We start from the raw sequence: 14987 nt of genomic DNA on the forward strand, positions 1-14987 counted from the left end.
AAAAAAATATTAAAAATTTCATCGTTTAAAATAATAAAATAAAATGCATCCTCTTAAATATAAAAATTGTGAAACTTCGATATCCGCTCATGTTGTTATTCTCATATTATTATTTAATTGTTTTCCAGTTTAGTTTACAATTGTATTAATAAGGCATTTGAAAGTGTACAGGTTGGATTGGGCCACCAACCGCTCCTCCTCCCCAGCAACTTATGCCACCCTCCAGCCAGTTTAATTAAGTAAGTCGTTAATGAATATTAATTTAAGTATTAATAATGATGTATTTTAAAATTATTTAATTATATCTCATCATTTACATTGATGTTTAAATAAGTGCACATAGGTTTTTTGGTTTAATACGATAAAAGATGGTTATTTTAGACACATACCATCCATCGGTTTCAAATTGAAAATTATTTTAGAGTTATTAATGATATAGAATAGGTCATACACATGTAGTAAGATTGCATTTTCAAAAGGCCAAAAGATTTATTCTCACCTAAGTTTTAATACGTTTTCAAAATCATATTTATAGAATTTGAAAAACTCAAAATTCTACCTATGAGCCAATTGCTAGAATGCACATTAGAATGTAATCGTTATTATAACAATCTTGCAATATAACACATGTCATCCATGTTCTTAGCCCTCCTTTTCTTTACTTAAGAAAGGGAAAGAGGGAGAAAGGGGGGATTTTGTCTGGCTTTCGACTAGGAGGAGAGGTAGATCTTTAGGACCTCTTGAGCTAATTTTTATGAGGAAAAAAGCTTAATGAAATCTAATACTAATATCAGTGTACCTTTGTAAAAACTCTATTTAAGAATCATCAAGAGTGATTAGTTGACATGAACATTCAACCAATAACTCATTTCTCTTTTAAATAGTTAATTGTAAAGAGTGTTCGGTTGATCCCTTAATTTGTTAAAGGAGATTGCTGAATTATCTTACATCAGCTGGGAAAATATGATAACATTGCATGCATGCACATCTTTACCATCAGCCACTCAATGCGATTTTGCAGTATTTTCCTTTGTTGTAACACACGGTTTATCTACCTGCCAACTTCAGATCTATCTTGCTCAGTTTGAAAGCAAGATCAGTGGTAATCAAGAAGGACTAGGGGGAAGAGGAACTGTTTCGTTAAATTTATCTTTTCCTTTGTGTTTAGGACTATTCATTTAGTGGAAGAACTTCCCAAAATTATATGTCATCGCATAATTAACTTGAATGAGTGAATGGGTTATCATTTATTATCAAAGTATAGAATTTGTTTGAAGTTATCAAAGGATGGATTCAAATTGATCCAATTCAAACTCAAACAAGTTGAACTCAAGCTGAAGCTTCTGCTTGGACTTGAGTTATGCTTGTTTGCCCCTGAAACAACACTGAACCGCCGAGAATGACTGCTCAACACGTTAACAGCCAAAGCCAATTTTCTTGAAGAGTCGGGGCAAAAATGTCAATGAAATCGGACCAGAAGGAAAGCAGTAGTGGACTTTAAAAGAACAAACAACACCAGCTTATCCAATTAACTTTTGCATAAAATATCAAGAACAATGCTATGTGTGTGTGTGTGTATATATATATATATTTTATATAATTAGGCTATACAGATGATGTATCATTATCTGATTGAGTATTAATTTATTTTTAATTCAAAATTATCTAATCATATAATGATATATCATTTATATACTTAAATTATATATTAAAAAAAAGGCCAAAGGACTATTTCCCACCCAAAGTATGCTGATTTCCCAAAGTTCCCCTGTTAACTTTAAAAATTTCATTTATCCACCTATAACTGTTTTAATCTATTAATTTTAAGGGTAAAATCATCATTTTATATTTAATATTAAAAATAAACTTAAATATCATTTCATTTTCCCCCTTAAATTTAAAAAACTAAATTTTCTTCCATTAACTAAGTTTAAAAAAATCACATTGACCCCTTAGGGTTTAGTTTCAAAATGTCGTCACATTCTCCAGCGCCATCGCCGACCGTCTCCCTCTTGACAGTTTCCCTCTCTCCGACGGCCTGTCTCAACTTCAACCCAAACCCTCCGACGCCGAGAGAAGTCGTCTAGAAAGAGAAATCATCTTCTCATATGACTTCTCTCGGTGTCGGAGGGCTTGGGGTGAAGTTGAGGTAGGCCGGTAAAGGAAGAAAAACCGTTGGAAGGGAGAGACAGTCGGTTTCCCTTCCTCCGATGGCTTGTCTCAACTCCACCCAAAACCCTCCGACGCCGAGAAAAGTCGCTTGAGAAGAGAAATTGTCTTCCCAAACAATGAAGACGAGATCGATCGATCTCATCTTCGTCATTTAGGAAGACGATTTCTCTTCTCAGATGACTTCTTTCGGAGTTGAAGGGTTTAGGGTAGAGTTAAGACAGATTGTCAAAGGAAGGGAAACCGTCGGAAAGAAGAGACGGCCAGCGATGGCGTCAAAGAATGTGACAGGGTTTTGAAACCAAACTTCAGCGGGGAAAATGTAATTTTTTAAAACTTGGTTTAAGGAATAAAATATTAGTTTTTAAACTTTTAGGACAAAAATGAGATTTATTTTTTAGAGATTAGAGTTCTATTAATTTTAACCAGTCATAAATTGATAAATGAAATTTTTAAAATTAACGGAGGAAATTTTAGAAAATCAGTATACTTTGGATGGAAAATAGTCTTTTATCCTAAAACATATGTACCTATAATTTTATTTAAAACATTAAACGTTCCTGTATTGAGCAGACATGAACATACGTGTGACTGCCAAAGAATAAACTACAAATTCTTAAAAAGATATGACTTGTGAGAGATGGAAATAAAAGCAACATTGGATGTTAGAAACCAGTACTATTATTTACGATAAATTTTATGGGTGAAAAATAAAAAGATGTGTAGAAGTATTAGGAAATTTCCCTAACTTCGTGTGTTTTCTTGATGAGGACAGTTTCCCTAATAGAAACCTTTGCTTATCAAATTTACTCTCTCTAGAAACCCTTCTCCCGCAACACATTAACCAAACCAGCTTGTTTTCATATACGAGCCCACTTCAAGTTTGAGACTGAGCTAAAACACAAGGTTATCTTGTCTTCTAGGCTGACTCATTTGGATTGGAGTTTGGATCTTTTCAGATTATATAAGAATATCACATGCAACTTCAAGTAATCAATTTAACTCCCCATTACCGATTTACTCTAACACAAAATCAGTTTTCAATAACTTCTCAATAATGCAGTCCTTCGAAGGGATTTGAATATCTTCAAGTTCAAGCTAACTAGATTTTATACCAACCACATACAAGTTTCACTAATGCAGATATATAAATATAACTATATATATATATGAACACGTGCTGTGATCGATCTTAAGATTAAACATGCATGCATGCAGATCATTGGTAAACAAAAGAGCATCAGAAGATTACGTACATTAACTTAGATTCAACATGTCAAAGTCAAGAACATAAAATATTCAGATCACAAGCCACAGAGAGAATGATTCCAATTCCATGAATTTCGCCTGTTCAACGAGACAGACTCACTCGCCGCCTCCATAGACAAGGAGCCAGAGAGATGGATATTCATGTACGCATGTGGATACCAAGTTTTCTGGCCAATAGAATTTCACCACGTAACTCCAAACACGTCACATCTGGATCCACCGTGTCAGCTGAGTAGGATTGACTATACCTGGGATGTGGGCCCCATCCGTCTTCAATATGGTTGCCACCTCAGCAAAACTCTTATGCTCCTTAACAACGGTCGCCTGCTGCTGCTCTGGTACTTCTGGCTTCAACCTCTTCGACTCCAACGACACGGCCTCGGTTCGAGCCGGATCAAACTTTTGACCGAATAAAGTCCCCCTCGTTAAGAACTCATAAGCCATGTACCCGGCTAAAAGCCGATTAGAGCATTTTGGCTCAGGGGAAACTGCTTCAGAATCTGTTGAATTAGCAGCGGCTTGAGCCGAAGCCGACAGCTTTAATGAGTAAAATATTTCTCTCTCTTTCCGCTTTCTCAACGCTCCAGGTGTCAAAATCCTTCGAGGGTGGTGATGGTGACTCATCTCAAATCTACCACGTCAGCCTAAAATTTTTTTAAAATTTTTGTGCACAACTGTAAAATAAGACTGGCTTTTTTTTTTCTAATGGTAAAAGTGTAAATTCGCGTTTCATCGAGCAGTGAACTAAAATGTTTACACGTGTTGAAAACAGACTCCCTAACTAATTCCGTTAAAGTAAACGGCAAAAGCAAACGACGTCAAGTTAAAGGGTAAGAACGTAAAAAAGCAGATAGGCATTTTAAACATTTACAAATCAAACAAAAAAACAACAAAATCGACTAAAATTTTTTATATGTTAAAATAAAAAAGCGAAAGAGACAGAAAAGCAGAAGAGGAGGACTGATTTGGATTTGGGACTTCGAAGGTTAAATATGGATCCGGAAACAGATTACCAGAAACTGGAAAATATTGCCGGATCTCGGTGTAAGGAAGGCTAGCGAGAAGCGGCGAGGCCCGATATAAACGGCGCTGAGAGAATTTGAAAGATTGGAGAAATGGAAAGAGGCAAAGAGACTGAAACGTGAAGAGGGTTGGGAGAGAATAAGGGAGAGGCGGAATCAATTAATATATAAATACGTAAAGATTTGAAATACCCCCTTTGGTTGTGCAACAATATCGACAATGCCATTACCTTTTGAATGTCGAAAATGTCCTTTTATTTTGTCACTTCCCAGTTGGTAACGTATTTCTTTTAAGTTTAATTAGTCTGTGGTGGAGTTTTTGGATAGGATTCTCTTGAAATTACTGTATTGGCCCTATATTGCTTTTATCTCCGCCAAGACCAAGAATAATTAATTATATGATTAGACAACTTTCCTTTCACCATTCTTTTCTTTCTTCCGCCAAATCATTTTTAAGCTTGAAATTAATGATTAACAAATATTTTTTAATTGTCTCACTTGTTGTTTACCCTTATTTACTCAAGAACTAAATTAATATTCACGTGAAAATTATAAATTGAAATATTTTAAAAATAATTTGTTTGGTGTATTATTTAAAAGTCTACATTTATGGTAATATTATTAAATTTTTAATATAATTTTGAAAGAATTTTGTCTCATTAATTGAATAATTTATAATTAAATATGTTTAAATTTTATTTCAGTAAATTTATACATCTAAAAAGCCAAATGATCATATTTTTTCATTATAAGATAAAAGATATATAATGTGGTATTAGAATAATAAAATGTTAGAAAAATCTTGGGAATAATTAAAACTATCAAAAGCCTTTTCACATATATTTTTTTTTATGTTAAACCACATTAAGATAACACAATTAATCATTAATTGTTTTTCTAGTTACACTCTAATATATATTGTACTAAGATGTGATGGACCTCCTAACAATATTCATTAGAATAAAAGTAATTAAGATACAATCTTTATGGTAAATGTATGGGTTCAAAATTTTGATCTCGTATACAAGCAATTAAATTTGTTTGAAATTTAATATTTTTGTTAGTAAATGTAAATAATTTATTTAGGATTAAATTTTATTTGAATTGAATCCGAATAAGGTTTAATTTAAGATCGGATCAAATATAAAAAAACCAACTCTAGATCGACATAAAATTGACAAGCTAATACTTGAACTTAATTTGTTTATGGAAACGTTTAATCCATTGCTCTTTTGATTTAAATTTAAATCCGAACTTAAATAACTCAAATTGAATTTAATAAAATTATCAAACACTAGTATTTCAAAAAAAAACCGTAAGAAAGTTTTATTACTTATTATTTTTAATGAAAATTGAAAACCTATTATTAATCATATTTGTATATGGATAATATAATGTTAAAATTATATAAAAAAATATATTACCTATGACAATACCATCAAAATTAACCACGATAATTTACAAGGGTAACATTTGAAATTATGAAACTTGTAGGGATAGTTTCGTCAGTAATTGAGAATGACAGTTAGGATGTGTGCGTGTGTGGATTAAAATAAGGGAATCCTGGAACGGTGCTTAAGCAATGTCGGTCTTTTTCTCAGACAATGTTTACAATAAAATAAAGACACGTGGATATATGTCAACCCTCTATCTTGATATACAGATCATGCACACTTCGTTGATAAACTGAACATTTTTCTTCTTGCTAAACGGTTCCTATGGGTACAATATGAACAAGTAACTAATAGTATCAAGCCACGTGTTACTCAAAACATTCCTCTCTGCCTTTTATAATCAATTAATCAAGATGAAGATTTCAAATTTTAATATAACAAATTCTAATAAGGAGGACAAAAACTATTTATGTTTTAGATTAGAATAAAACAACATTTTATTATATAATAATAATATATTATTATTATTGATATATAAATTAATATTTATTATTAATATATAATCTCTTATTTATGAAAATTGATATACTTGCAACTTAATATATTCTCTCTTTGTTTCAAGCCATGATCTAGCCTTTATTTGTCTTATTAAGATAGAAAACACAATGCAAATATGTAATATTATATATACATATAATAAATATTAATTTAAATAATAATAGTAATAATAATATATTATAATATGATTAAATATTATTTTATTTATTATTTAAAATAATTTTACCGCATGATAATAAATCATCATTAGTATCTACCCATTTAGATGCAAGGTTCTACTTTATATGTTAATAAGATTTTACTTTTAAGTATTTTTTTTTTGAATTCAAACCATTTAGATAAACTGTTATCTCTTAAACTTATTAATAACTTTAAAATGGTTTATTTTCAAACTACTTTCTTTTTAAGATTGTATAAACTTTTTTTCTTATAACCTTAATTACTATGTGATCTTAGGTTGTATACATGATCTATTACAACCTTCATATCCTTGGGTCTTGTAATGCGGCTACCAAACTACATTAATATACCTTAATTTATACAAATAATTTAGTAAGTATTATATTATTTTTTTTTATCATAATCTAAGTGTTGAAGATATAGATATAGATAACTTCTTTTACTGAGTAAATAATACATTTAATCTAGGATGGGTGGTAACCCCTTTGTGTCCGAGTCCCACATCAACATTTTAGGATAATTTAGTCATTTAATATGATATATTTTAGGATCATATTAAATGACTAAATTATATATATATATGTTTATATATATACATAGAATCTAAAGGGTAGTTTTTGGCAATTGAAATGCCTAAATCACGGCCAAAGAAAATACAATAAATTCTTGAAGAGATATGACTTGTGTGAGATGGAAATAAAAGCAACATTGGATGCTAGAAACCAGAATTATTATTTACCATAAATGTTATATGTAAATAAAAACGAAAAAAGAAGATGTATGGGAGTAATAGGAAATTTCTCTAATTTCATACATATATTATCGATCACTTGTCATTGGGTTTTCCTGACGAGGACAATTTCCTTAATAGAAAGCTTTGCTAATCAAACTTACTCTCTAAACACCCTTTTCCAGCAACACATTAATCAAACCAGCTTGTTTTCATAAACAAGCCCACTTCAAGTCCAACCAAAATTTCACGTTTAAACTAGGATATAATACAAAGCTAAATTGTTTTCTAGGCTGACTCTTTTGCATTTGAGTTTGGATCTTTGCAAATTATTGAAGAATATCAGACACAACTTCAAGTAATCAATTTAACCCCATTCCCATTACGGATTAATTATAACACATACTCAGTTTTTCAATAACTTTTCAAATATGCAGTCCCTCAAAAGGATTTAAATTTCTTCGAGATCAAACTAACTAAATTTTATACCCACCACATACAAGTTTCGATAATGCATTAATGTGTAGGAACACATGCTATGATCAATCTTAAGACTGAAACATATATGCATGCATGCATACTATAGGTAAACAAAAGAGCATGAGAATAATACGTACATTAACTTCGATTCAACATGTCCAACTCAAGAACATAAGTATTCAGATCATTCAGATAACAAGCCAAAGAGAGAGTGATTCCAATTCCATCAGTTCCACCCATTCAATCTTCATGCTCAACAAGACAGACTCACTCAACATCTCTATAGACAGAGAGCCAGAGAGATAGAAAGATAGATATTCATGTACGTACGCGGACACCAATTCAAATATTAGTTATCTCCATAAATTAATTAATGTTTTTTATTTATTTTATCGTATTAGAGCCTTGCTGATTTTTTTCACTGATCTTTCTTTATTTCACTTTTCTCTCCCTATGGTGCTAGTGGATGACCATTCCATGTACACTTGGGTTAACTTCCTAAAAGACAAAAGTAAAGTTTCATCCAAGTTTATTGAATTCAACAATATTATTAAAAATGAAATTTGGAAACAAAATTAAATGTTTTAAGAGTAAAAATGGCAGTGAATTCATGTCAAACGATTTCTTTCAATATTGTGATAACAATATTATTCCACGATAAATGACATATCTTAACATCTCTTGGCAAAACGGGATTGCAAAAAGGAAGTTGACACATCTCACATAACAAAAAGTTTTTCATGGTTTCATGGGAAGAACCTTTCTTGAGAACTTTAGACAAAAGCAGTTTAATGTACATGTCACTTGATCAAGTGAAAAAAATTAAAGTCTAGATTTGAGATTATGTGAAATATAAAAACAAATATAAACTATTTTTAGGTGTTTGGTTTTATTTGTTAAGTTCATATCTCTAAAACTAAGTAATTCAAACTTGATCCAAACACAAAGAAGCTTGTCTTTGTTGGCAATGACTCATGTAGAAAAGGATGGAGATGCATGGATCTAAAGACAAAGAAATTACTCACATCTAGAGATATTGTATTTGATGAGGTGTTATCTTGGTATTCTACAAAAAAAAATTAATTGTTGAAAATGCAGCTTATGATGATGATCAATGAAATTTGGAGCTATTCCCTCAAACTAATTCACAAGCATCTTGCAATAATGATTCTACTATAATTAATTTCCATCCCCAAGATTGAATGTTTCAAGTTCAAAAAATGGTGGACAGATAATTACAAAACAACAAGGGAGAAAAGACAATACGATTGCCTTCAAGATTATGATGTGCAACTCAAGAACTGCACTGTGACTTTATGCTTCTCTACTAGAACTTTTAATGAAGAAGAATCTGCATGTTATGAAGGTGCTTAGAGTTTACATAAGAAGATTATTTCTACATTGCTTAGTACTCAAAATATGAAAGCTCCTGCTAATAGGAGGTCTTTCTTGGATTAATATGAAGTGGGTGAGCTTTGTTATGCAACTGAGTAGATTTTTATGCCACCCATTAAAGTTTTTAGTGATCTACATGGACAATTAATTTGGTGATTTGATGAGGTTGTTTGATGAATATGGATTCCCTTCCACTGTCGTAGACATAACCTTATATTGACTATTTGTTTTTGGAGATTATGTTGACCGAGGGCAGCACAACTTGGAAACCATATTGCTTTAAAGACTGGATATCCTGAGAATGTTCATTTGATACATGGAAACCATGAGGCTTCTGACATAAATGCTGTGTTTGGTTTTCGTCTGGAATGCATTGAGAGAATGGGAGAGAATGGTGGAATATGGGCATGGACATGGACATGCTTCAAACCAACTTTTCAATTATCTTCCGCTTGCAGCGCTTATTAAAAGAAAAGGTTAAACCAAGAAATTGAGTTAGAAAGAGTTCAGACTGGCGATTAAATTACAAGTATATTTACAAAAACTTTAAAAAGTCTAAATTTGAAAATTTTAGAGTTGTTCTTCAAATTATTGATCGTAAATATACACTAAGATGAGTATTACAAATTAGCGCAATTTAAGTGCATCATTATTTACTGTCTCCTAAGTCAACTTTTGGTATATATTATTTTAGATTTGGCCAAATCAATAGTAAGGTGTGTAAAATTTTATGCTAGTAATGGGTCTCTTTTCAGGAAAGTTTGTTCCATTGAGTGTAAATTTAAAACATTTGATGTATTTTTTATTATGCTTCAATTAAATTTTTAGTTTATTCTCCGAATATCAGTCGTCTTCATAAATTAGCTCGTTTCATTTGTTTATTTTAATTTCCAACTTAAATATGGTGTCAACTATTAGTTTCTATTGAAATATTTTGATGGGTTCAAAGCAGTTTCTACTTTATAATTGAGATTATTAAACATTATAGGAATATTTCAAAATATATATTATAGGGTTAGATTCGATTTGAGATGTTTGAACTCAAATTCTTCTTATGTAATCTTCTTTATAGGAACTCAAATAGATTTGAGATGTTTGACTTGTTTTATATAGAATGTGTCAATTTTGAATCAAAGATTGAATTTATTTTTATAAAACAAATCTAGTTTAAATTGATCTAAACATTCAAGTTTTAATTAACTTGAATTAATTTAACATATAGTCTTTTTTTAATTGAATTCAAGTCTTAATTTATCGATGTTAAATGAATTTTTTTGAATTTGAATCCATCTCAAGATGGGTCTTGTTCTCAGCCTGGATCGAATCCAACCATGTAATTACTATTTAGCTATGAGAGCTGTATAAAAATATAAGCCCAAAATGGAGTGGGCTTGACTCTTTTAGAGGGAGTAACTTCATTTTGATTGGAATTAACCATTTTTTATCATAAAATAGAGAAGATAAGACTTTTAGAACATGAATTATAAATAACTTTTTTCATATATTTAAGAATAAGGAGATGCCTTTGATAAGATCGAACAATTTTGGATGATGATGGGGAATTACAATAATATGCAAACCTTAGAGAATTATGGTTTAAAAAATATGACATTAGAAGCATTGTCTTAAAACTTGGGTTGGATCAACCGGTTAGACTGGAACTTAGTGGCAGATTTGATTTAGATCATGGCTAAATACTCCTGGGTTTGAATTAAGCTAAGGTTTTAATGAATGAATCATATTAAGTTACAATCCAACTGTTGGATTAGATCGGTCTAACCATAATACTATCATTATCATGGTTAAAACCTATATTTAATAAACTATTAGTAGGTTTAGTATGGATTTAATAAGATCCATATAATCACATCTATTCGAATTTCAGATAAGTTAGTTGGAATCAATTAAAAATATAAAATTTTAATTAATTTAGTTGGTGATTTGAGTGTTACTTGACAGAATAATAGCTCAACTTCCAAATTTAATGTCCATTTAATCAACCAAAATATATGTCTGGGAAAGAAACGGTAGACGGGACCAATTATTGGACTTTTCGCTAGAATTATAACATTATGACACGAGACCATATATGTCGAAATTCTGCAACAATTAAATATTTCAATTTGTCTTATCAATTCATTAATTTATTAAATATCCAAAATCATTTTTATATATATCTCTAAGTGGAGAAAAAAAATCTATATATACAATAATCTAATCTTAATTACATTGTCCTGTTTAGGGGTGGATTTGAGTTTCATACAAAGGTGGATTTGAGTTTGACTCAAATTTAAAACAAATAACATGAAATCACGTTTCACCCTTTGGAATTATTAAAGAAGTTGTTGTCATTGGAAAGATGAATAATAACTTGAGAAGTAAAAGAGGATTAAAGAATTGTGTGAGAAAAAAAATAATAATCATGAAACAAGTTTTTTTATGTGACAATGCTGACACAACAAGAAGTTTCGAGTAGAATCGAATATCGATCTAAACTCGAACAACTTTGATCAAATCCATCTTTAATTCTTTCTAGCTTAATTAAGGTTGTTGTACAACTAAATTACGGTCAAGTTGACTCATTCAAATTGTTAGTGAAGAGGTTATTCTTGTTAAAGTAGAGGAAGACTTTGTTAAGAAGAAGAAAAAGCCGATGCCAGCGCAATGACAGGGTTCGAGTGATCAGGCCAAACATTGATCCAAGTTTGAGCAGTTTGGATCGAATCCACCCTTAATATCTCTAGCTTTAAAACGTCGGCACTCATAATTAGCATCTGGAATTAGGTCAGAATCTTTCCTATATCACGTGAAAATGATAATTTTCGATGGTGACATGAAGATTATCATAAACAACGAACATGGCATGTTTGCTCTCTTCTCTACATGAAAATGCAGCAGCGCCATTAAATGAATGCTTAAGGGGGAGAGTTAATGTGTTGTAAAAGAGAGAAGACTTTTCTGCATCATGCAATCAAGTCTTCATCTACCATGCACCTGGCAGTTGTACAACCTTAGCTTAGCTAGCAATGTAAGGATTGGACCATGTGCGATACTCTTTCAATATTAATTTATCAAATATTTAGAATTTTGATAAACATGTTGAGATCGATAATGTTTGCCTATTTTTCTTCAAAGGTATTTTTTTTTTTCATTTTTAGCAAGTTTCAGGAGTCAGGACTTTACGGATGTCTTTTGGTTTTGGCCTCGATATTCAGTAATATATTAATTAAAGAATCTATGATTTCTGTCACAACTTTGGAAACAGGTTTTAATCATGATTATTGAGATAACAATCTTTTTTCGTCATATGTAAAATACATAATGGGATGACAGTTTAACCTCAGGACTCAGCCTTTGCCCTGTCCTTTTTTTTTTTTTTTAAGCGAGAAGATGATTTTATGATAAAAACGGAAACAAAGATAAAGAGAAATTCCTTAGGGGAATACGGAGGGAATAGAATTTTTCCGTGGATAGAAGATAAGAATATCCTATCATCCCGTATCAAGTACGGGGCAAGGACGAAGAAATAAAATGTCACCGTGGAAGATTAAGAAGTCACACAATCGATGGGAAAAGCATGCAGTTCCTAAAAATCAATTAATGTGTAACAAAATACATGAACGTACTGTTGAAGTACTTTCTATTCTACGAGAATGTACCAGAGAAACATTTTCTGGTCAGAAAATAGAACGGCGATATTCAGTGGAAAATTAATTAGTAACACAATCGATAATCACTTAGCAGGTAAAGAAATTAATAGTAGTAAATAACATTAGTATTAGCAATAACAAAAGTTACAATCGGCAATAGTAACTAATAGTAATAGAAGTGATGGAATGGGACTGGCCTTATCCTGACAATTTCTCTGATTAATCTGCCAGTAAATTGGCACCAAGTTTCTGTGCCATTGGTTACGCAATACCTTATACAAATGCAGAAACTCTGGCTCTTGATTTCAAAACCAATAGGTTTCACGTACTAAGGAGATTCTCCTCTAAAGTTTATAAAGCAAACAGAAAATTATCGGCTATGTGGGTGCACGTAAATGGGTGCCATTGCTCTCAGATCTGATCCAGTGAAACTGTTAGTAATATTTTAGCTACAGGTTCGTGAATCCAGGGAAGAAGAAGAAGATAAATAAAAAGAGTGTGGCCATAATTATTATAAGAGCATTTATGAAATAGATAAAGTGGATTTTTAGTAGTTGTGAAATTTAAATGCAAATAAAGGGCTTATAAAAACCCTCGTGGGATTTTGACGTTTTCATCATCTACTAAGAGTTCACACCCATTGAATATTATACTAGGAAATGGTAACTGGAACTAGGAAAGCTGTTTTAATATCTTTTTGCCTTTGTGTTTTGGTGGGGAGTGTGGTTGCGAGGAATGTAGTGACTATAAGCAAGGACAACGAGGAGAAAAAATTCATAGGTTTAGGGAAGGGAGGAGGATTCGGGGGTGGCTTTGGTGGAGGTGGAGGTGGAGGTGCTGGTGGTGGTGGGGGCTTTGGTGGTGGTGCTGGTGGCGGTGGAGGGTCAGGAGGTGGAGCTGGTGGGGGCTTTGGTGGTGGAGCTGGAGGAGGTGGGGGATTAGGAGGTGGAGTTGGTGGTGGTGCAGGCGGAGGAGCTGGAGCTGGTGGAGGTGGGGGATTAGGAGGTGGTGCTGGTGGTGGTGGTGGTGTTGGCGGAGGAAAGGGTGGTGGCATTGGTGGTGGAATAGGCAAAGGTGGTGGTGCTGGTGGGGGTTTTGGTAAGGGAGGAGGCATTGGTGGTGGGGGTGGTAAAGGTGGTGGAATAGGTGGTGGCATAGGCAAAGGAGGTGGATTCGGTGGAGGAGCTGGTGGTGGCAAAGGCCATGGTAAAGGTGGAGGAATTGGAAAAGGTGGTGGAATAGGTGGAGGATTTGGTAAAGGTGGTAGAATAGGTGGTGGTGCTGGAGGTGGCAAAGGTGGTGGAGTAGGTGGAGGAATTGGCAAAGGTGGTGGCATAGGCGGTGGTGTTGGAGGTGGCAAAGGTGGTGGAGTAGGAGGAGGTTTTGGAGGAGGTGGGGGAGGTGGAAAAGGTGGAGGCATTGGAGGTGGGATTGGTGAAGGTGGTGGATTTGGTGGCGGTGTTGGAGGAGGTTCTGGTGGTGGATTCGGAAAAGGTGGAGGGTTTGGAGGAGGGTTTGGTGGTGGAGGAGGAGGTGGTAGTGGCGGTGGATTTGGAGGCGGTTGGGGTGGTGGTGGTGGTGGTGGAGGAATTGGACACCACTAAGCATCATTCACGTTGCATGCATGCAAAGAGCAGTAACGTGAAGCAGTAATATTTATTATCCTAAAGTTTTTATTAATGATTTTATTCGAATTTGATGAAACATTTTATATTAGTAATAATTATTTCATATTATCATGTATTATGCTATCTATCTTCTTTACTTAATTATAAATTGCTTTTTTAATATCCACAGAAAACAAACATATTCATCACATAATTATATAATCCATTCATCGTATTACATACATTTGTCAATTTTCATCAAAATAATAATAATAATAATAATAATAATAAAAACTGTGAATCCTGAGAATTGAATGAGATGAATTGCAGTGGAGTGGATCACAATTCAACCGTTAAATTCATCATATTGTATTGTTTTGCAAGTTTTGTAATTATTTATACTCATACGAATCCTAATAGCATGTAACATATAGCATCGTCCCAAAATTGTTGTTAGAGGTGAATTTGTAAATTTATTATGTCAAGACCCCAAAAAGAATTGGTATGACAGTATTCACGATAATCAATCTTTA

General features: G+C 32.6%; 2 protein-coding genes across 2 annotated transcripts; one reads left to right on the forward strand and one right to left on the reverse strand.

The window, feature by feature from the left end:
* Nucleotides 1-3642: 3642 nt before the first annotated feature.
* LOC123211649 lies at nucleotides 3643-4062 on the reverse strand. The gene has a single exon (XM_044630439.1). The coding sequence runs from the start codon at nucleotides 4060-4062 to the stop codon at nucleotides 3643-3645; it is 420 nt and encodes a 139-aa protein (XP_044486374.1).
* A 9078-nt stretch (nucleotides 4063-13140) lies between these two features.
* On the forward strand, nucleotides 13141-14637 carry LOC123209916 (glycine-rich cell wall structural protein-like). The gene has a single exon (XM_044628012.1). It carries the CDS (start codon nucleotides 13507-13509, stop codon nucleotides 14449-14451), a length of 945 nt encoding a protein of 314 aa, XP_044483947.1. The 5' UTR covers nucleotides 13141-13506; the 3' UTR covers nucleotides 14452-14637.
* Nucleotides 14638-14987: the final 350 nt, after the last annotated feature.

This window comes from Mangifera indica, chromosome 3 (genome assembly GCF_011075055.1).
Source record: "Mangifera indica cultivar Alphonso chromosome 3, CATAS_Mindica_2.1, whole genome shotgun sequence".
Lineage (NCBI taxonomy): Eukaryota > Viridiplantae > Streptophyta > Magnoliopsida > Sapindales > Anacardiaceae > Mangifera > Mangifera indica.